Consider the following 23775-nt stretch of genomic DNA (forward strand, 5'->3'; position numbering starts at 1 on the left):
GTATTTAATGGGGGCTGTGGAAATCAAGTCAAGATCTGGAAGACCAACAAAATTTTTAAATGTCCATCAGTTGTACATCCCTTATGTTTAGCTGACACAGTGGTGGCTGTTCCACTGTGAGTCATTGATGCACAAAAATAATAAGCCAGAGACATTTTGGAAACAAGTGCTCTGGACAGACAAAGTTAAAATTGAGATCTTTGACCATAATCAACAAAGGAGTGCTTGGAGAAGAAATTAACTGCATTTGATGAAAAGAACACCTTGCTAACTGTTAAGCATGGGGTTGGAAATATTATTTCCACCACCATACACCCCCATTATTATTATATAGTATTGCACAGATAGTGGGAAGAATGCATGCAAAAATTCTGGATGAAAATATCAAGCAGTCAGTCAAGAAAGTTGAAACTGAAAATGGCTGGCTTCTCTCAAAGTTACATTTATTGTATTTTGTGTAAACGTATTTTAATTTCATTTTGGTTGCCACTTTTATGTTATGGGATATGTGTATGTTTTATAAGATTCAAATACTAATACCTGAATGAAATGGAAAGTTACATTTAATGGTCATCCTGTTAGTCAGCTTCACACTTTAAGTGTTGTTGAATTAAGACAGAAAAAAACACAAGAACACAAACTCCTTTTGGTCTCACTCTGTAATGTCTAATTGTTTTTAAAAAAGTGCGTACCACACATATGAGATACATTGTTTTATAAGCAAATATATATTATACTTTCAATTTGATAAAAGGTTACAGTCTGTACAATCATATCCTGTGTCTGCTAAATATGATTCATTTTTACAGTGAAATCATGAATATATCATATTAAAATAGCAAAATGACTTCATGATGAGGATTTCTAATTAGAATTAGACACATCCCACTCATCAAAGGCGGCGCTGGCACAAACATAAGTGATTTTCTGAATACTGTTTTCAGAGTGAGAAGATTAACTCCCAAAGCATAGCTAACACTGTAAAACAGCAGTAGCAAACATGGCAGAAATGAAGTGAGCTTGGATTGTTCAGTGGAGAATTAAAAAAGAAATGTTATGAAATGTTAGATTTGGCACATATGCATTACTTCAAACTTTCATTCAACCATTTGCTGTGAAGGCATTGCCTGGATTTAACTTAGAGCTATTCAACACAGATGATCTTGTACAACTTACAGAGGTTTGACATTTCATTTCAACAACATAATCTTCCTCTTTACTTTCACATTCCACTCCATGGCTTATGATGGACATGTCATCCAAAAAAAGCCAAACATTCTATAATGAACAACTTGCTTAAGAAACCATTACATGAACTAATTATATTTTCTCTTCTGCAAAAGCCTTGTAGAAGGCTTTAAACCCATCTCGAACATGTCTGAGCCCTTTCTGTGCTTTACTTTAACCACATCTACAGATGTTCATGTTTTTTCCGCAAACTTGCCCAGGGTGTTTTCAGAGATCTGAAAGGAAATCTGGGGGAGATATTTGAAGGAAAAAAAAAAAATTAATAATCCAACATAATGCTAGAAAAAATTGCCATCCTCATTCAAAATTCTCAGCAGTGGTTTGTGATGGCACTGTGGTGACAAAATGCTGAATGCAGCATCATACTGTATCAGGACCTCAGAGGGAACAGTGCTGTTCAGTTGGAAGGAATGCAAATTTCCTGCAGCTGCAAATAGTTGTGGAACAAAAAAGACCATTCTTCGCATCTGACACAGTATCATCAGCATTCATCCTTTCCTCTCAAGTGGTGTGTGTGAAAACACTCTCCAAGACTCAGTGCAACACACACACACACACACACACACACACACACACACACACACACACACACACACACACACACATGCACACACTCATGCAGGGAAGTGAGAAACCACACAACTGTCCCTGCCTTCACCTCTGTTCGGAGAAACAGAGTGAATATGCAGGTCTGACTAAACCAGATTTGGGAGTGTGGTGGGAAATGGGATGAAGAAATGCTGGGGTGACAAAGCAGGATCTGTTGGAGTGAGCTAGAGTGATTAAGTTGGGCTCTTATGAGTCCAGATGGATGTGGGCAAGCAGGAAGTGAGGAAGTCAAACTGGTGCCACATAATTTCCGGGAAAAGTCCCAAAAGCACGAGTCCGTTCTGACGTACCTACAGAGATCAGAGAACAAGCTGTGATCACACAACACAAACAGTAAACAACTACATTAAGGCATGTAAAGGGAATGCCAATTACATCTGCAATGTTTCATGATGTCCACCAGAGGGCGAGCTGACACTGTAAAATGTTTTGATATAAATACTTTACTACCTCAGAAATTTTCATTCAATGTTTGTTTTGGGGTTTTTTTGGGTTTTTTTTTTTACAATTTTTAATACATTTTATTAAATAATTTTGTTTTTTAAACAAACCTTTCTATATAAACCTGCTTTATTGTCCCTAATTACTACCTCATTGGTATACACTTAACAGAAGTAACAAATTAACCTGAATAAAATAACAAAAAACATAACCATCTCCAATATGAGACTCAAGGGTTTGCTGAATAATTTGATGAGTGTAAAAATAATGCGAATCATGGCTTTCAACACCACCTAATCTTAATACAGATAAAGGGAGATGTTGGAGTGACATACTCCGCCACATCGTCATCATAAAAACCCCAAATGAGAGAATATCTTTTAGAAGATTGATGTTTTATTCCTCCAGTAGAGGCATTGAAGCTGTTTTGGAGGCTCATGGTGGCCCACAATTACAACACTTTTTCTTAATGTCCCACTTCACTACACTGTTTCCAAAGGAAATATAATGAGGGAGTAACAAACCCTGGGAATAAAATTGTTTGTTATTTTAAAATAAATATCTTTATTCCTTACCTACAAACCAGCCATCATCACATTTCTCCATCACTTGTACAATGTCTCCTTCTCTGAGTTCCAACTCATCTGAATTCTGCGGTTTGTAGTTGTAAACAGCTTTATATCTAAAATTGAGAACACAGAAAAATAGACCAACAAATGGTCTGAGCCACAAATTCACCCAAGCTTCAACACTTGGTCTGCATTGCAACAATGTGAACAAATAAATACATTCAAATCTCATCTCAAGACGTACGGCTGATGTTGCACCGCTGTTGAACCAGGCTTGTTTGGGACTTGTGTTCGCCTCAGGGAGTGGACATGTGCATTAGGTGGAGTAGCCTGGCTTGGTATTGCACCCTAAAAAAATAGAAACTTCATGTCAGGCATTATAAAATAAGGAGTGTTGAGTCACATTTCTGTCAACTCTAACAGTAACACCATGGGTGAGGACATGCAGTGACTTTCTCAGGGAGGCAGTGAGAGCAGACCTGTGACGGGTCAGTGTATCTGGGAGTGTTCGCTGTGGTAGCTCCTGCTCTGTGTGCAGACGCTGACGACTGAGTGGAAGGTGAAACAGCTCTAGCTGTGGAGCTCTGGTTAGCTGAGTGTGTCCCAGCCCAGTGGCTGTTCTGGTTGGTGGGTGAAGCAGCTTTGGAGGTGCTGTGGGGCCACTGATTGGCCATTTCTTTGGGTACAGGTGTCTGGGTGGGGGAGCGTGACTGTGAAGCTGGGCCGCCATAAGGTACGGGTGAAGACGGCTTCAGGGGGGAGTGCTCAGGTTTGGGGCTGAGGGAAGTGGGGGTGAATGGTGAACGCGGACAGGGAGAGTGGAGTGGACGTCCTGGACTCTGAGGTCCGGGGGAGACGGGAGACATGGGGCCTGGTGAGTAGTCGTCCGTAGAGTATTTGGTGCGAGGCATCTTGTTGACCTGGACATAATTGACAGGGAAGATGCCGCTCCGGCTGGTCCCCGAGATCCTCCCCTCCAACCACTTATCGTCAACACGCCTGGTTACATTGATCACCTCACCCTGAGGAAAAAATAAAACACAATTTAAAGTAGATATTACACAAAAAATATCATCTACAATAACAATGAAATACTGATGTCGGTTTAACATACACACATCAAATGGCTGCATCATCTTAAACTGCAAACCTCTCGAAAAGGAGCTTTTCACTTTGACTGAAGTGGCAGTGGTGTAATGACTTCATCACTCAGATTTAATATAAGTGCTCTCCTGATATAAATTCCCTATTTTGAAAAGAATTTTTAATGGGTTTTATTATTAATTATCATTGAGAGTTACATGAGAAGATCCACTCCACATTCTGTCTGTACTTAAATATGAAGCTACAGCTAGCAGTCAGTTAGCTTAGCTTAGCACAAAGATTGGAAAGAGTAACCTCCTTGAGTCTTCTCATCACCACAAGGTTGCCAGCAATGAAACAATAACAATATAATATGTTAATAAGTGAGCTTTAAAGGTGCTGGTAGGCTGATTTTGTTACTCTTGGACAAAGCTTGGCATTAGGCCTACAATTCTCGGTCCAAACAGGCACATGACAAAAGGAAAAAAAAAAATCTTAAAGAAATAGAGGGGCATTTTAGGAAATGTGTATATTTGTTTCTTTAACAAGAGTAAGACAAGAAGATAGAGATTATTAATACCATTTTCATGTCACTAAACTAAAAATGAAGCCAGGTCCAGCAGCTGCTTAGCTTAGCTCAGCTTAGTTTAGCTCAGCTTAGCTTGGCTGAACATAAACAGAGGAAAAAATGAAACAGCTAGCCAGAATCCACGTACCAGCACCTCTGAGGTTCACTAATTCACAAGTTCTCATTATCAAGCCTGTCATTTCTTTAATCTATTCAAAAGAGAATTATTCCCTCATGGCTGTATCCCTCCACGAACCAGTCAAATTGAAGTTTACATCAATATCTGTCCACACATTGGGGGACTTACATGTATTTTTATTTATAACATAGAAATATATAAAAGTGATTTAACTTGACTGTCTTTGTTGTTGTTGTTCTGTTGTATGTCTACTGTATTAATATGTAAGTTCATTGAGAGAAACAAAAAAACAATCAAATTCCTTGCATGTGTTCCCATGGTTGGTCAACAAATCTGATTCTGATACTTGCAAACACAAAGACACAGTAGACAATGTTTGAAATATGGATATTGCTGCAAAGAAGCTACAAATTCTAAATATGGTCATAATCTTCCCTGAGTCATGGCCTTAATAATGCAGATCATTATGATGTCTTAGCAGAGTTGACCTTTGACCTTTTGGATTTTACCCTTCACAGAGACAGGCTAGTTGTTCCCCCCTGATTCCAGTCTTTGTGCTAAAACAAGCTAACCAGCTAATCGACAGCGCCTCAATGACGAGGCAAAGCATCTTCATCTCTGCTGCAGCTTCAATTTTTAGCTCAGGCTGATTCTATGCACAACGATCCTCTCTTGTGCAGCAATGAGTTGAGCGACACATTAACATGAACCGTGTTATTACTCACCTTACGAAAAGAAAGTTCGACAGGTAAATCACCGTTGAAGTTGTACAGAGCCACAGCTTCCCCATAATCCAAGACCTGTAGCGTGGGAGACTTTATAGGTGTCGGCTTCTCTGTAGGCGCCAGAATCTATTAACGACAAAGGAAATCATTTATAGTCACATAGTCTTAGACAATTAGCACATGACAGAGAAAAAGCATCAAATGAGAGGCTTGAAGAAATTCACCTCAACATAAGATGTGGGGAAAATGCCAGCTCTTCCGTGATGTTCTCCTTCAAACCAGTTGGCGTCTACCTGCCTGTGGATGTAAACAATGTCGCCTTTCTGCAGTGGGAGCTCCCTGAAGAAAGGAACAAGAGAATCTTTAAATCCGATATGACTGTAATTTAACATTTTCTTTCAGAAATGTAAATGAGTATGCAAGAAAGGAAATGGCTTATTTATTACATCAGCTAACTCACTTGGGTGACTGAGCCTGGAAATTGAACTTGACTCGTGCTGCTTTCATCTGGAAAAAGAAAGAGTTTTGTTCAGATGCCATAATCATATGAATTATTCTGAATCTATTCAGATCACAAAAACAAAATGCCACAACTTAAAATCACCACTTATCAAAATGGATTTCTGACCGATCCTTTTAGATAACAAGAAAGAAACATACCTTTTTCTCCTCTTTCTTGGGTGGGAGCTCCATGATTTCATTTGCAGGGGAGAGACGTTCTACTGTGAAACAAAGTGAAAGCACAATGGTGTGAGAGGAGTCTAAAACATGCACACTTTGTTCAGCAAATGTTGTTTTTGAATGTGTTGCTATGAAAAGGCAATCACAGCCTTAACAGCTGCAGAACATAAGTTCAAAAAGAAGCTTGTATTTCCAGGAAAAACAATTGGATAAATCTAATCTTTAATCAGGTCTTCCGAGTTCCACTTCCTATTGTTATGGGCTTCCTCCCCACCCATCTACAGCACCTTCTGTTTCTATAGGAAAAAAAACGACACAAGCTTTCCATGCTCACATCAGCCTCATCTAAAATGCCAGAGCAGAAGACGACAGAGGCAATGGAAGGGAATCATGAGACCATCAGAATACATTAGATTACTAAAAGCTTTCATCAAATATATGCAGCGTGATTAAATGATGGCGTGCTATTGAAAGTGCACGTGTCTTTTGTTGTGTCATTGGGTTCAAGAAACTTATCGACAGTGCTGATAGTAGGCTATAAACTACTATGGTTCTTATCAAAATCATTACCAAAGCCATGGCAGAGTTGGTGGGAAAATCACAGTATGCCTGCGCCTTGGGAAGAAAAAGGTTAGAAACTCCATGTTTACCATATGTGGGAACGGAAGCCAGTGATGTGCCAGCTGAGCGATGGACAGGCTGCTTTGATGCTGTAGAATTGCTGAAAAAGTGAAGAAAATATGATCTTTTTATACTGTCACTCCCAATAAGGGGGAATGGTTTCTAACGACATCAAAGGACAGACACACACACACACAAACACACACATACAGTGGACACAGTGTGTGTATATCTGTTTGTATGGCATTTTCCTGCAGATTTACTGTGCAGTGCATCTGTTTGCAGCTGCTGGTTTCTGGACAGAGGTGAGACAAATAATCACACAGCTAAAAAGCACATGCAGATGATACTGTGTGACTCATCCTTGAATCTAAAATGTGGTTTAGTTATGAAGTTTAGAGCTTAAATTATCTTTAAAGCCGTGAAACTCCGTTCATGATCTCAATCATGAGTTTAGTGGTTTCTGGGTTAAGAATTAATCCAAAACCCAAATCTTCCTGCCTGACTTCCTCCAAACTCATTTGCATATTTCCAGACAATGTTGTGCTGTATTCTAGGGTTTGCAGCTGGATATCCAGAGATAAACAATGTGTGAGTAACAGGAAACTGCTAAAATAAACTAAAATAAATTAGACTGTTTCTTGCTGCTGTAAGTTTTAATTGCATGTGTCCTTAGCAACAAACTCTTTAAAAAAAAAAAAAAAAAAGGCCCTGATCCCATCTAAGAAGAAAAGGTCAAAACCCATGAGCTCAACTTAGCAAACAACAGCGAGAACCCACCAAGAATGCATCACACACATGGTGAGAAATGTGGAATGCTGTCTGGTGTTTGAAGTAGCAAATACTGTACTTGAGCTTGTTAAAGTTCACCAGTTTCCAAACAGAGTGTCGAGGGCAGAGAGTCATCTGATCAACTAACAGGTACCCTGCAAAGTGTTATTACTCGGTCCAATCACAGTGCTCGGTTGCTTAAAACTGCAGAGAGCAATGGGCGGTTATATTCCCAGTTCATGAAGCAATATCACAGTAGATGAGGAGGCGGGGGTGTTGTGCTCAGTGGAGGTCTGTTATGTGGTAGCTGACCCTGGCTTTTCTGTTAACCTGCCCTGCATGTCTCTCTTTAATAACTGCTAAATGTCTCCATCCACTTTGTACAAAACATTATTTAAAAGCAAAAAGTTCATAGTCAGTACTGAGAGCCCTGAATCTAATTTATACTGCCTTATTGGTATGTGTAAGAAAATCTGTACACTTTGAGAACAATGCTACATTTAAGTGAAATCTAAGTTTGTTTGTTTTATCATTGATCACTGTCATGTTATCTATTACACTATAATGCAGGAGAAAGCCCTTTTAGTCAGTCTCCTAGTGGAATCTATTGTAAAAACCTGCATCTTGAATCATAAAAATGTGGTTAAAAAGTCAGTATAAATGTCATTATAAGCTGCTGAATATCATTTAGAGTAATCATATTCCATATCGCCTTCTTAAATACTTCTGTCACTGACCTGTAGTTTGCGGTTCCAGTCTTTGGAGCAGTTACTGGATCCCTGCCACTGGCCTCCTGCAAGCAGAGTGAGCATTAAACACAGTCTTCTGTATCTCACAGCTTGGAGGAAATCTCACAACAACTCAGACAAAGTCGAGGTGCTGACCACTCCCAAAGGAGCAAAAACTCCCCTGGGTCCTATCCTCCCCGGCCTACAAACAGCACCACTCATGATCTGTCTGGGCTGACTGTGATTTCAGTCAGATTACAGCCTATGAAGCTGATTTAATCACACCAGAATCAGGAATAGCATGAGAATCAACAACATTTTTTGGCAGGGTTTCATCCAAGTCGCTCTCTCAGACAAGCACTGTGGGATTGCAAAGGGAAGTTCTGAAGGATATTATCAAAAAAATATGATTTAAAGAAAACTTTTTAGAATTTAAAAGTTCTTCATTTTTTGGCAGCCAGAGCTACATTTGCTGAGGTGGGTGCGGGGAACTGGCAGGCAGGTGATTAACATAGCAGATCAATCCGAGTGCAAGGCAGGCAGGTGATTTCAAGGCTGTCATCCAGGTCACAGAGGAAAACAAAAAAAACAAAACATACTTGGTCAAAGCTAGCAAGCAGAGGGATCTCACTGAGGCTCACAGCCTTCACACGAGTGTGTGTGTGTGTGGGGGGGGGGCTAAGGGTGAGGGTGGGATTCTGCTAGATTGGATGGGGAGGAGGGATGCTGCAGCAGAGAGAGTCAGGAGGGGGCCTCAGTACCTCACCCCGGCCTCGACGCTGCCTCTTCTGGGAAAGTCTCCTCTCCAGGCCCTGGATCTCCGAGTCCAGCTCAGCCTCAAATCGACTCAGCTCAGAGACCAGACTGGCCTGAGCCCGAGCAGTGATGGAGTTGGAAGGGCAAAATTAAAACAACAACACACAGTCGGATTTTTGGGACCTAATGGTGTCCCATTTCATAGTGGTTCAAAAAGAATAAAATCTAAAGTGGTAAAGTGAATGCAGAAAGTCAGAAATTAAAGTTGTGTCAAAGGTGCTCACCTCAACTGAAGGTGACTTTGGTTTCTCCGGCTGTTTCCTCGGGGATAGATAAGTCTAAGAACAGAAAAAATATTGTTATTCAACTTGTTACTGAACTAAACTAAACTGATCATGTTCATGAACTTTTGCAACCCAAGGCTGGATTACCAACCAGGCACAGCGGGTAGTTGTCCTGGGGCCACAGAACTCCAGGAACCCATATGTACTGATTATATATAATTCAAATGAATTAAGGAATTTTCACCAATATCAGCTACTTTCTATTGGGCCTTATTTAAAGTTGCACCTCAGGCTCTATAGAGGGTCACAAGTGCTTACTTATGATCCGCTCTCATGGTCCATATTAATAAATATTAATACATAAAGTTGTGTTTCTTATGATATTTTGGTCTGGGGAAATAATGATGCTGCTATGATGTGTAATAGGGCCCACAACTAATTTTTGTGCTGTGGTCCCCTCACAGTTTAATCCATTCTGCAACCATTTCAGCAACAATTCCCTTCAGAAAAAATGTGTGAACAACAGTTAAGAAGGATTTAGACACAGGCTGGATGTCAAGATGCCAACAGCAGTATAAGGAAACATCAATAGTTTAGAGAGCTTGATTTAACTAGCCAGCCAATACTGCTTTCAGCCTCTCTTTACAAAAACTGAACATGACTGCAAGCAGCTGATTCTACCAAGCATTACTTTAAAAGGCTGTGCTGGCGAGAACCACAGAGCCACTGCTCAATTTTCTGATTTTTCTTTTTTTGCAAAACCTTGGCTGAATGTGTTTCTCTGAACGCCAAGAACTTCCTCTCAGTTGGAAGTCATACTCACTACAATCACAGACTATAATGTCACTGTGAAACAGCACAACACCTGATATGGTCTGTACACTGGTTTTCTAAACGTTGTCGAGGGGATAGAACATTGGACACTGTCATAGAGAGGAAATGAATTAAGTCTCCATGCTGTGAGCCATTATACACCACAAGAGGTTAACACCATAATACGGATCACAAGACACCTCGGCTCCCGTGGGGGAGTGGAAACAAAGATTCCTTTTCTTCACAAGCGCAGACACAAGGCACAATATGCACCAGATCTGGGACAATGTTGCAAGAGCCATTCAAAACACTGTAGGGACGCCGCTCTGGAACTCACCAGGGGTGTTTAAACACACAGACACATACAAACAGCTGCACACTCAATTACAGCAGGACAATGAATTACAACCCAAGCGTTAAATAAATAATGTATGAGTCAAAGTGTCAACTTCAGCAGCTTGAAAATCAAACTTTCACTAAAATACCTGATAGAAACACTAATGAAAATACTTAGATCATGTCTTTTCTTGCCTGAAAAAGCTTAATGAATGAAAGAATAAAGGGAGGAGTGAGCACCTGTGGTGGTGAGCACACTCACAAGTTACTAGACACCTTGCGTGAGGAGATGAAATACGATGACTTAGACTATAATCCTTAAAGAAAAGGTGCCCATCCTCAAACCTGTTCTCGAGCTGCACACTGGGAGAGCACAAGGACTACACAAAGAATCCCTGTGATTAGAGCCAGCAACAATGCAGAACAAATCTACATAATCATGCAGAAGCATTTTTTTTCTTCTGCTGGAATCAGAGTGATACCAGATCTTATTTTTAAGCCATGACTGTGTGTGAGGTCGTACCTGGCTGTGGCTCTCTGAAGTGGTGCTCTTCCCGGGCTCAAAGTCGTATATGCTCTTCGGTTGAGGGTGCTGCTTTCCTGGGTCTGACAGCTTATCTACATCCTCCGTCCTGAAACATAACACCACAATACACACACACACACACACACACACACACACCATGGACAGCAACTTAATCACGGCTTCATTGTGAGTGCCTGTAGAAACAAATCCAAACTTGTCTCTCCCACACGTTTTCCCTCCACTGCTCTTGGCCTGAGTTTTGGTTGGTATTCAGTTAAAGACGTCACCTGCAGATGTTATCTGATGTGAAGAATAAATGCATATTGGTGCATATTCTACTATGAGCAGGTGAAAGAAATTCAGAGTGTCATTATCTGGAGGTACTGAGCGGTTACCAGCAGGTATGGCAGGAAGTTAACCGGGTAAAGCCAGACTGACTGTTTTCTACCTGTTTACAGTCTTTGTGCTAAGCTAAGCTAACCAGCTGCTGGTTGTAGCTACACATTTATCAATCTTCTCATCTACTATATTTCTTGGCAAAAAAGCAAATAAGCATATTTCTCAAACTGTCTGTAGCTTTAAGTTTGACTCCTGTCTCTGGGATGTCTTGTGTCACATTATGGGCCTCTAGGTTTCATTTTCTTACCACAGTTAAAAAAAGATGCAGCTCAGATTGATTCCAGACTTTAACAAACTGCCCAAAGGTGTGAAAGTAAGGGATTCTCGCTGACTGTATGTGCCATGTGATGCACTGGCAATTTGCCTGTCTCCCTTTCCAGTGCATGCTGGGATATGCTCAGCCAACCTCGTGACCCTGAAGCAGTTAAATCAAATTAATGTAAACTCACCAGTCTGGTAGCGCTCCATACGGTGTCAGTCTGAAGGGATCCTTGTCTCTGTCATTACTTTCTTCTGTGTTGGCAGATAACTGGAGCCCTACACAGTTGATCAGAGTAGGTCAGTCTTAACTATAAATTAATTATGTAACTATGGACGGGACAACAATGTAGACTTTGGTTGATTCACTTACGTTCGGCTGACCACCGCTCTGAATCCTCCAGCTCAGTTTCTGCTTAAAAAAAAAAAAGTACAACAGAGACACTTTTTTTAGACATATAAAAGTGGAGTACTTTAATTAGATAAATCAATCAAAATATCATATTCATACGTTTCTGTTTCATAATTGAATACTTCCTTACAATATGGCTGGATTTGTCGCATATTGTGACCATACTCACTCTTATAATACAAGTGCAGGAAGGAATATTTTAGATCCTTTACTTACGTCAAAGTAGCAAATACAGACTGTTGTATATTATCTGTATGTTATATATAATATGTATTGCTGAAATATTTAAGTGTAAGCAGCCTTCTGATGTTGTAGTTTGTCAATGTGAAGCCACTTTGAACTACCTTAGACTATTTTAGAGGAAAAAAGTTTCCCACAGCAATCCTGTCCTCAGATCAACAGTAGCGTCTCAATAAGTTGTATGTGCCCATGATAAGTGCAGCAGTGCTTCTCAGCACTTAGAAATCTAAAATTGTTTAAGAAGGCAAATCACAGAGGCAGAGAGTTGAAAACATTTCTCTTTAACAGAGCTGATCCAGAGTAATCCACTAAAACCACTTCTGTGCTGCGATGGTGCCATAAACCATACAAATAACAGGGAATGTGTCTCTATTACGCAACACGTAATAGAGACAAATGGAGAGCTAGATGTGGGAGGGGCTGAGATAAGAAGCGGGATTATTGTCAGAGCTAATAAAACGAAATGACGTAAGACTTAGGGCTCTTTCATCATGTCTCATTCTGCCTCTGCAATAATCTGTTTGTTGGATCACCTCAGTAGTACCTGACACTGACAGAGAGGAATTCACTCTGGACATGTGTGTGTGAGAAGAGGAGGAGGAGGAGGAGGAGGAGGAGAAAGAAGAGGAGGAGGAGGAACGTCTTTACCCTCTGGCTTCTTGTGAATCTGTCTGAACATGCTCTTGTACCAGTCTCTGGGCTTGTTCACACTCTGGTATAGGAAGAGAGGGGAGGTGCACAAAGTAAACAAACCTGGCGAATAAGGCTTTGAGAAATGCAACACATTGGATATGGCAAAAAAAAAGAATTAATCAAGCTTATGTGTGATTAGGCAGTGCTTTTTTTTGTCTTACAGATCTGGAGGCAATGGGCATCCCAGTTTCATCCACTGGACCGATTCCAGAGAATTTGATGAGCCTCTCCTCCCTGGTGGGAGTCCAGCTTCGTGGTAAAGTGGCAGAGCCATTGGACAGTCCACCTAAGTCACAACAATGTAATTTTAGTAATTATGTTGTTCCATTTTATTATCGATTTCAGTTGATTTCAGGTAAAGTAGCCAACCGTTAATCGGAATTTAGACTCTTCAACATCACATCTAACCCGGAAGTCCAAGCTATTTTGTATGTTGTCCACAGAACATGTAGCCTTTTCAAGCTATTGTTTCCATCCAAACATTCACATAAAAACATTAAATGCAATACTACACTCCTATGATGCTCAATGTCCTCTCACTCTTAAATACAATAAAATAATCCTAAATATTTATAGCCTGAAAACATATTTTTAGTTGTCCAGCACTGCTGTGATGCACGGATTTAAAAATTCTTACCGTATGATTGTGAGGGGCCGTAGTACGATCCAAAGCTGAGAGCTGTCGGGCCACTTCCATTCACCTCTGAAACCTTGAGAAAGGCAGAATGATGTAATAATTTCGATAATATCTCAGTGTAATGTAACTGACAGCTACAATAATGATGATTTCAAAACATAACATGTGCTTGGCTGGATGTATAGTATGTGATGCTTAATATTTCCACAGGGAGGAGCACTTGTTTGCTGAATTCCATGTGCTCACCCTCAGCATTGTTATTAACACAGCCTCCATGACATTTATGTGCATACCTTGAACTCTCCAGATGGCAGCTTTGAAGAGTGAAAAGGACTCAGAGGAGGAGTAGGGAGTCCAGGGGAGATGACCACCTCATGGATCATCTCTGGAGACGTTAGTATCTTCTGCCCTGAATAAACTCCAGGCTCCCCGGAAAAGATAATCCGGGAGCCATGTGGATTGCCAACCACTTCTGCAAGTTGCTAAACATAGAGGAAATGAGAAATATGGATGAACAAAAACAATGCGTGAACTTTGCTCCTGTCATGTCCTCCTGCTGGCCCTGAGTAAACACCGCTCTCTATTGGGAGGTCATGTGAACTTGTTAGCAGCCCAGCTATTCTCCAGAGAATAACTGAGCTCTGTGGGGGAGCCTCTGATGAAAAGGCCCCTAATTTATTTAAAGCGGGACCAGTGGGAAGTGTTGTTCCACCCTCTTCATCATCTCTCTTGCCACAACTGCAGAAAGGCCTCATTCAAGGTGCAGAGTGGGGGCACTGAAACAGGAGAGGACCATTATGGGCCCATTAACTTCCTATTCACCAGGCCTCCCTATTCTCCAGCCAGAGGGCGGAGCTGAGGCCAGTGAGATTGGGAAAGGGTCGTTGATGTCAACCTCAAAGACCAGCAGGGTTAGCAGTAGTCTTGTGGTCTCCATAGTGATCTTTTTACCCCACCTCCCGCTCATGATGACCAGTCTAGTTCTTCTATTGGAACGCTGTGTATTGCAATCAGGTGCTTTGACCACTCTGTGTGGTTGCCGGGGGTCATGGGGGTCATGGGAAAGCCCCCCCGTGTCTCTCATCTACAGTGGCTAACGCTAGAACTGTTATCTGTACCAAAGGCGTGTTGCTGTGACACTGGCCTGGACTGACTTGTGTGACACTCATGAGTGTTCCTCCTGGAGTTAAATGTGCTCATTCAAGACAATGGCATTCGTTCAACAGTTGAAAATGTTGATATTTAGCATAAGTAAAAACAGCTTTACCTGAGACTGCATGTGATCTGTTTTGGTCCTTGTGTGACGGATGTCAAATTCTTTTGCCCAGCATCAAAGGTTTCTGCAAAGACATACAAAATGCAAAAATTTTAATATGAAATTACACTTTTTTCTTTTTCATTGAAATATTTATAATGACAGAGTAACATTAGACTGAGAGTAATATTTTATGTGTGTTTTGGTCAAGTTTTTGTGTGTTGGCTTCTATTTGATAAAAGACTCTCAGTTTATTGCTCTGCTTTGAGGATAAATTGTTGGAGATATCCCAGGGAAATTTTAGGTTACCCACCATCAGAAGCATTAAAGCCCCTGAAACCTTTGTTTTAACTCTAACTTTGAGTGTGTCTATATGAAATCAAATATTTATGACTAAATCAACAAAAAGTTGCGATAACTAAAACTGTTCTAACTCAGGCAGAAAACTGAATGTAATTCAGGACTGTTTTGCTCCAACTACAGCTGACTGAGAAAATGTAGATATTTTAAGTTGGAGATATCAAATGTGAGAAGAACTGAAAGATCTGAAGATTGTATCTCTTCGGTTTTTATTCAGTATCTTGTCCCTTTTAACCCTTCGATTCATTAGCTGTGTGGGGTTCCACAAAGCCACTCTGTAATAAATCACATTTTACTTCCAGGCAGACCTGACAGCTGTTCCATTATCCCATCCCACTACTATTCCAAAGAGGGAAAGTTAGCGTCACCCGCTTTTTCCCTGTTACTGTGGAAAAAACCACCCAAAACAATGAGTGTGACTCACATGACTGCCTCATTCTTCCCACTCACACAGTGTTGTACTAAGCTGGACTTGAGGGGTCTGGATGACGGAGGAGGTCAGCTACTGAAGGTGGAGACCAGCTCCTAATCGATTGCACCTCAGAAAAACAGATCAGGCCTGCTGTTTCAACATCAAAGGCATGAGGAGAATGAGGGGGAGGCCGTTTCCGCTCCTCTATGAAACAGGCACCTCTAAACTACAGTGGCTGAATGAGCCATAATAACAGAGTAGGCCAAGAAACCAAGACCCGCATACAGCCCTACATCCCTGCAACCCTGGCCTCTGCAGAAGCAAGTTGTTAAGTGATTCTCAGTCTTGTGCAGTCGGACAGAAGAAGAAATCATCAGACACAGTAACTGTTGAAGCAAACATTAGCTTTAATATAAGGATTAGGCTATTATTTATGTTCTGGTGCAAACTATGACTTTGTAGCTTGGCAAGAAAGTAATAACCAAGAGTGGGCCATACAGACTGAGAGCTGCCCAACGCACTGGTCCCAAGTCACTGATGAGTTTTCCATGTGGCATTTGCAGCTGAGCAGTGGAGTGTATAATCACTGTGGTGAAGACCTTAAGCTATACACACTCAGTGTCTCTGTGCGCAAGGTTAGGAGACAGCACAGAGCCCATATAGTGATAGAAGCAATGTTCCAGTTTCCAGACAACGATGTCACTTGATTCTGAGTCATCATCTCCCAGTAAACACTGTTACATAACAGGAGAAATATGGGAACTGGAGGATTGTGTCTACAACAATACCATTACAACTCAGGCATGACAAATGACCTATCATCGCCTAAAGCAGCCACAGACAGCTGATTATCCATCTAACAATAGGCAACACTGCAAACAAGCAGCATTTACAAATAATGGTGTTTGCTGTTTTCACTCCAGATCTCCCCTGAGCAGGCTGCCGCTCAGCGTAAAGGCCCCAATCACACTGATGAACAAATGACTGGGTGAGGGATTCATTAGCATTTTTGAGAAGTACTATTTCCAGACATGCCTGTTTGATTCAAGAAACAAAACATTGTTTTTTCACTTCTACATTGCTGCCATTCAAGCATCAACAACATTTCACAATGGGTGTGGTTACATGAAGAATATGAACACATTTATGAATAAGATGTAGAATTAAAGGGACACTCGCACTGATTTTCTGTTGCACTTCCATAAAGTTCATAAAGAGATTGAAGCAGCAGTGGCTGAGATAACCTGACTTAATCTCTAATATGGGACAAACTCCAAAAACACAGAATCCTACATTTCCCATAACTCAATAGCATATTTCATTATACCCTCCCTGCCTCCTAAATGTCTTTCAAACTCAACACATACAGTTTATAACACATTATTATTTCTGTGTAGGACTGAATCCCCATGTAAATAAACTGATAAAAGTCTTTCATTATATTTTTAGAGCTGGAACTCCCTCCACTCAGAGGCCTAAAAGCTGAAACCCCCTTCGTCATCGACGTAGCATCCGGATGAGTAAGCTCATGTCATAACAGTGTCTCTGTGTCTCATTTCTCTGGGGAGCAAAAATCCAACAGAGAAATACCCCAGCACATTCCCTCATCCAGAGCAGCAAACACAATCCTGCCTAATAAGGAAAAATCAGTGTTGATATCTAGCAAGAAAATCCCTGTCCAGAAGTCTGGCTCTCCCTGGGTTTGCTCTGAACGCCCAGTGCATTCTTACGTAATTACTGAGATTCAACAGCGGAGGAAGCTATAAGCTTTCACATGGAGACTAGGTCTTAGAATTGGAGCACCTTGATGCTATCACTATCACAAAGAAACTAAAAAGTATTTACAAGTCAAACCCCTGCTAGGTGAGAGGTCCATTATCACCGCTGGATCAGTTATGTGATGGAAGGAAAACAGAGCCATAAAAGGCCCATGTGCATCTCAGATGAAGATGAGATGATGTCCTGCTTCAGACAAGCCTTCACAACACCAGCTGTTTAGACATCCAGCTCATTGAAATCACATTGTTTCTTATGTAGCATCTTACTCTTGCTTTACATTTAGTTCAGCGCAGGGTAACCGATGACTTGCAAAATGAGAATCAAGGGATTTTGGTGTGGAAATCTTTGCCTCTGTTCCCAGGAAAGTCATCCGGTCTCTTGAAGCACTTGACCAGATGTTAAACTCTGTAAATGAATCCTAGGAACAGAAGTCTGTACAGCTGAATCAGCTATATAAAATTAAACATTTGTGCTGTGACATTGTTCTAAAAATGAAAGTTACTTTCAGCATGAGGATTTCTTTTCTTCTCCTTTTTTTTTTATCTGAAAGGAGTGGATGAGGAACCGGACAATTATTTGAAGTTGTTGAGCCAGAGCAGACCTACTCAGCGGCTACAAGGTCGTTGAACTTCACCACACCCCTGTGATTCCTGAGAATCACAATGGGAGGTTTCAACAGCTGGGAACAGCCGCGCAAGAGAAATGTAATAGTAACACTTTTGCAAAAAAAGACTTAAAAATGTGTGGATACAGTTGACAATACAGTCGCCATATAGTTGTCATTCAGCACTACAGCAGGATCAACTTAAATACAGAGCACTTGCTATGAGGTCAACATCTTTCAACACTCATTAGTCATCACATTTGTCTTTCTTCCATAGAAGGATGAGACTAGGTCTTTCTGAGAAGACCCTGACCTATGATGACCTCCTTCTCCACCACATGCAGAGCTTCTCACATTGTTCTCGCTAAGAACAAGGCTGTCAAGGTGACCACGCATACCCTAATGAATAACTGTCACAGCGTTGACACATATAACCTCTGAGATCTGTTGGTCAGGAAACGAATGATTTGTGGTCAGAGGGAGAATCGATAAATAAATCCATAAATCATCTGTGCAAAGAAGTGTTGGTATAATGAGCAGGGACAATGGTCTTTAAATAAAACAAATAAAAGTGTCACTTATGAATTGATCTCCATTCATTAGCACAAGTGTTATCCTCTGCTTCCATGTGTAGAGTGGTGAGTGGAAATGCGGAGTTAATCATTGACTTCATAAGGTGGGAACTGCTGCACACAGTCCAATGAACGGATCAAAGTCATTTACATGAATGAAAGCAGGCAAAAATATTAGCTCAATATTTGCTTAAGGTGGTCATTTTGTTTGGCTGACCATTGACCTGCATTACATATGAGATTAAACACTCTTAGACAATCTTGGAAAAGTATAAACAGACTCTGATCTTTTAATGAAGCAGTTAGTTCCTCGATGTTAACAACGTGACGGACAGAAGGGTAAAGTCTTATCACCCGTTTGCACGAACACAAAGTTACTGCTGGTCAACAAGTTACATAACAAGGTAAAAAAAAAAAAAAAGCAGAAGAAAATTTGCCTTAAAATGTGATGAAAGGTAATTACAAGCACTTTTGGTGAATAAATAAAACGGGCATTTATTTCTAAACACATTCAGTGAGTCATTCTGCAGTTATGTGAAAGATGTTAGAGGTCCTGTGAGGTTGATAGCACAACCACACTTGCCCTTCTGCAGCAGATGTGCAGATGCAGCCCATACAAGGTCCTGGAGCTGCAAGTTTATGATATGCAGTTATTGGGGGATACACACATTTATCAGGAGAGAAGTATTTCACCTCCTTGTATGGTGCTTCTCCTGTCTGAACAACAGGAGGAGTCAGACTGTGTGCTTCTTGTCAATGGAGAGGCAATGTGTTCCCAGGAAGAGCTGCACGGCAGTAAATCACAGCCTCTTTCTCTCTGAGAAGCAACACTGAACTGAAGTACTGTGCTGTACTGTTTATCAGATTTGCTCTTAAAACAAACAGATATTAATCATTCAAGATACTTCCTTATTCATGTGGGTGTGTAAAAGTAAAACCTGTCAGACAAAGCATGAGAAAATACACACTTGAAACACAGTAACTGGTGAAAAATGTCACAAATCCTCATGCCTGTCATTCTGCATCTTCAAAGCTGAGTGCAGCCTGTGGATATGAGCGCTGGCAGCTAGACCCCTCAGTAATATCACAAAGGGAATCAGGGCTGGCTGTGGAAATCACCCTGACAGTAAGGGGAGCCTCCGGTGATGCCTGGACAGTCCCGGGGCCATTAGACTTGATATCTGCAATAAGGGCTGGCATGTTGGGAAACACTGCCCACAGTGCCCTCTCTCCGTGCTCCAGCTGTAACTCACAGCTGCTCTCCCACAGGTCCGTCTCTACACCAAAACCCCACAGATCACATGGGTCAACTTGTTTTCAGGTGTATTGCAAAAGCATGCCCTCTTTTTTCTTTAAAGACACTGCGCTCCTGACTTAGTCTGCAGCACTAATCCTGTGGAGCAGCGTGTAAGCCCTGAGCAGTCAGCATCAACCTGGGAGGTGACAGGTTACTCAGACCTTAACAAAAACACTATTGCAAAACAGCCGACCACATAAGCTTCTATACAATCACAATGTTTACGATCACTCCCTCTGACTTAAACCTGTGTTCCCATGGGAAAGAGTGCACTCACCTTCAAATTGGCACCACAGCACCTCTCTCTCTGCCCTGCATGTAAACCACGCTGCCGACCTGCCCTGCTCCCTCTCCCTCTCACTCATGAAACTAGCCAGGACACACAAACTCTCTCTCTCTCTCTCTCTCTCTCTCTCTCTCTCTCTCCCCCTCTCTCTCTCCCAGCCCTCGCTCTGCCTGCCTCCGTGCAGAGGACTTCCCGGTTGACAGGCATCGCCATAGCAACCAACTTCAGCCCCCGTTCAAAAGCCACCCTGCTCTTGGCTTGTCGGCCCGGGGCACCTCCTTCAGTGAGGCCTATTGTTGCGATACGGTGATATTTCACAGCACAGGGTTAACCAAAGGGGAATTCAAATAGTTCATCACCTTCACCTCCTAGACACTGACCAGTGACTGCATGGCACCCCCTCCTAACTTTATCTCTGCCATGCCTCCCTCTCCTTTTGTGTGTGTGTGTGTGTGTGTGTGTGTGTGTGTGTGTGTGTGTGTGTGTGTGTGTGTGTGTGTGCAAAGGCCAGGTCTCTGCCTAGCTGAAGGCATAAAGGGAGAATAGGAGCTCTTTCTGTTCCAGTGGCCTTGGAAGCATTTCAGAGTCATTACTCCGCAACATACAGTCAACCACTGACAGCACAAAGTCCTGCTGACTTTCTCCCATGATAACACACACACACACACACACACACACACACACACACACACACACACACACACACACACACACACACACACACACACACACACACACACACACTCACACATGCACACCAGCAACACTGTTGGCTGAAGGAAATAACAAGCGACTCAAACATGTTTAACACTTTTAACAGCAAATTATTCAAAGTAGGAGATGCAGTATGTGCACTGATAAGTCAGTCAAATTCCGGTAGGATGGTTGGTCAAAGCGCAGAGCCAAAAACTTTCAAGAAGGAATTAAGCACATTCTCAAATCCCAACTGTTGCTCTCGCATAAAGAACTTGCCCAAATAAAACCAGGATTTCCAGTTTGTCTGCGCTTCTTGCCAATGAAGGCAAACACTGCAAAACCTGAAATCTAACCTGCTGACAGACTTGTTTTGGCACCGAGTGTGCAGCAGGTAGACTCTGTTACAAGGTCCACTTTGCAGGTGAGTGATTCAGTCACCTGCTAACGAATGCAATCGGCTTATGCATTTAGGGTTCTAGCAATAAACTAAAGACAGGGCAAAGAATAACATGTAACAGGGTCTAGTCAGTGGTTTATCCATTTGTTTAAAAGTGTGTGCGTGAGTGCGTTTGTGTGTGTATGTGCGTCCGATCCAACTTGAAATTGAAGGACTCAGCTCTTTTTAATAATTCAGTGGTCTGGCTTGGTGGAGCAGGGCAGATATCCATTTACTGCGCCTGTTCTTTTCACAGGATTGTTTTTGCCAAACGGTTGAGCCTGGAACCTGGAGGGCAGGCCGGGCAGTGCAGGCTTCAGGAGGAGGCTCCCTTCGTAATCTGTGTCCTGCTGGAGCAGACTTTCACCCCGCTGTGACCACATCTGACACCCTGTCACTCTGCAGCGAAATGAGGTAATCACGCAAGAGGCGATTGCAGCTTTGGCCTGGGACTCGACACCTCTCCCACACTGGATCCTTGTTCACTTTGTCTTTTCACTGAACAAACACAGGGCTTCACCCCTTCCCATTCTAACACAGAGAAACACAGTGAGGACAGGAGGGAAGAGGCATGGTGTTTTTACCTCAGTGCTGCTGAGATGGATGGATTCCAGCTCAGCTTTACGATGCTGTAAAGGCCAACCACTGTCCTTTCACACTGAGTGGTATGTTACTACAGAAGCTCATTAAAAAGCCTGAGAGCCACAGATTCCAGCGAGTGACATAAATATGTTATGTAATATAAAACTATATCACTTAATGACTATAGCCCTGGGCTTATAAAAAAAAAAAAAACACCAAAAAAACCAGCAGCTCTCTCAAGAGACAGCAAGTCTCAAGCAAGAGTAAAACTCACTAGATAAAACTCATCAAATAGGAAGATCTGAGGAGATATGAGTCAACAAGTTGAAATAACAAACATCACCACAGAGGACCAGATAAGATGCACTGGACGTCATACAATACTGGCATGTGTCACTTCTACCACAGGTTGAGCTCTGAGGTCGGGTTCGTGGAATGTCTCTGAGAATAAACACAAAAGCATCAGGGTTTATTTTAGCGGTAAACAACATTTTTTTCTGAGCTGTGCACATCCCAGGACTCTGATTTACACTGTTGGCCGACGAGGACAAACATCGTTGGTAAACTCTTAAATCCTCATGGGATCTGCTGCTCTTAGGATGCTTCTGCTGAGACGTTTGGTTTGAGTTAAAATTAAAAAAAAAAAAGATTAATGAGTACATTTATAACAGGAAAATATTCACACACTGAAATGTTTCAGACCAAAACAACAACTGAAGCCACAAGAGGAATCTTTGGGAGAGATATGATGATAACCATCCTCTGAACCACACAATAAAAGATATGGCATCTACTGGATGGAAGTACAGTCCTCCTCATATCTGCCCTTTTACATAAACCTGCTCAACTGTTGCTCAACAACATTCTGAGAAGAAAGAAACTGCCACCACTATGACAGATCAAAGATAAACAGCCCCAACATGCTTGTCACAGTGGTTTCTAGTGAGAAAAAAATCCAGTGATGAAGCATAGCAACAACAACATGATGCTGAAATCTGTGTCCCAAATAAAAATGTAACTCAAAGCTACCAGATCAAAACTAGAAAGTCAGTCAAATGACAAACACAGAGGCTGGGAAAACTTCTTTTAAACTCTAAATCTGTATTTTCTTGTGAGACAAACCCTCGCTCTAGTCATGGTTTGAAGTGGCAGCACAAGTCGTACAGTACTTACAGGGCTGAGCTGAGCAGTGAGGTCTCCTCAGTGCAGAGGGAGAGAGGAAGTGAATGAAAAAGAAGGAGGGAACCACTGCTGCTCTTCTTTCTCTCTCCCTCTCTCTCCCTCCCTTTTTCTCTTTCTAAGGCCAACAGAGTGTCTTTTATCTTTGCTGAATGATTCAGCGTGGGTCCGAATGTTTGACTGAGTGTTCGTAGGCGTGTGTGCGGAGATGTGTGTCTTAATGTTTGTATGTCTGTGTGTGAGCACGCACTGTGGAGCTCATCGGGGAGCAGGCACTCAGTAATAGTTTCCATCCACAGCTGGAAACAATAGAGATTCCCAAACAGGCCCAGGCTCGGTGGCACCGCCCTCTAGTGTTTTAAAGCAATGGAAAAGGAGGAGATTTCCTTAGCCATGTCAATAACTAGGCCTGAGTGACACGCATATTATAATAGCACTGTCTAGTCACTGTCTTAGGTCTTTAGATAGTGTGTCTGTCACATTCATATCAAGTACAAGAGAGTCATTTCTATGAGATCCAGATGACTCAGTTGTCTTGCTCACCTGTCACCTGTAAATCCAGGACAGAATATTTCTCTACTTTCATACACACACACACATACACACACACATGAACACTCGAGAGTCTCAGAGAAGTCTCAGTATTTCCATGTTTAGTTCCAGCACCAGGCCCGACTTACTCACCCTACGTTAGAAAACCCCTGCAGCAGAGCCAAAAGGAGAAGTGCTACTGCTTTCCTTTTATAAATCCAGTGTCATCATGGACCCCCGAGAGGTTCA

At 41.8% G+C, this 23775-nt stretch overlaps 1 protein-coding gene across 7 annotated transcripts; it reads right to left on the bottom strand.

Annotated features, from left to right (window-relative positions):
• Positions 1-427: 427 nt before the first annotated feature.
• On the bottom strand, positions 428-23775 carry LOC111231492 (sorbin and SH3 domain-containing protein 2-like). 7 transcript variants are annotated; one of them, XM_022758619.1, is made up of 21 exons: positions 23680-23775; positions 14805-14877; positions 13831-14019; positions 13538-13610; positions 13062-13186; positions 12856-12919; positions 11929-11967; positions 11747-11834; positions 10896-11004; positions 9224-9277; positions 8945-9052; positions 8193-8248; positions 6714-6784; positions 6043-6104; positions 5843-5889; positions 5607-5721; positions 5383-5508; positions 3347-3889; positions 3112-3215; positions 2874-2980; positions 428-2147 (listed from the first exon to the last, which is right to left on the bottom strand). In XM_022758619.1, the coding sequence occupies exons 2-21, from the start codon at positions 14814-14816 to the stop codon at positions 2086-2088; spliced, it is 2154 nt and encodes a 717-aa protein (XP_022614340.1). In that variant the 5' UTR covers positions 14817-14877; positions 23680-23775; the 3' UTR covers positions 428-2085. The 7 variants fall into 7 exon arrangements, with proteins under 7 accessions (XP_022614340.1, XP_022614330.1, XP_022614348.1 ...); XM_022758609.1 differs by lacking the exon at positions 23680-23775 and adding an exon at positions 22990-23074; XM_022758627.1 differs by lacking the exon at positions 23680-23775 and adding an exon at positions 20094-20169 and having other exon boundaries at positions 6043-6101.

Source organism: Seriola dumerili, unplaced genomic scaffold, assembly GCF_002260705.1.
Source record: "Seriola dumerili isolate Sdu_G_001 unplaced genomic scaffold, Sdu_1.0 BDQW01000017.1, whole genome shotgun sequence".
Lineage (NCBI taxonomy): Eukaryota > Metazoa > Chordata > Actinopteri > Carangiformes > Carangidae > Seriola > Seriola dumerili.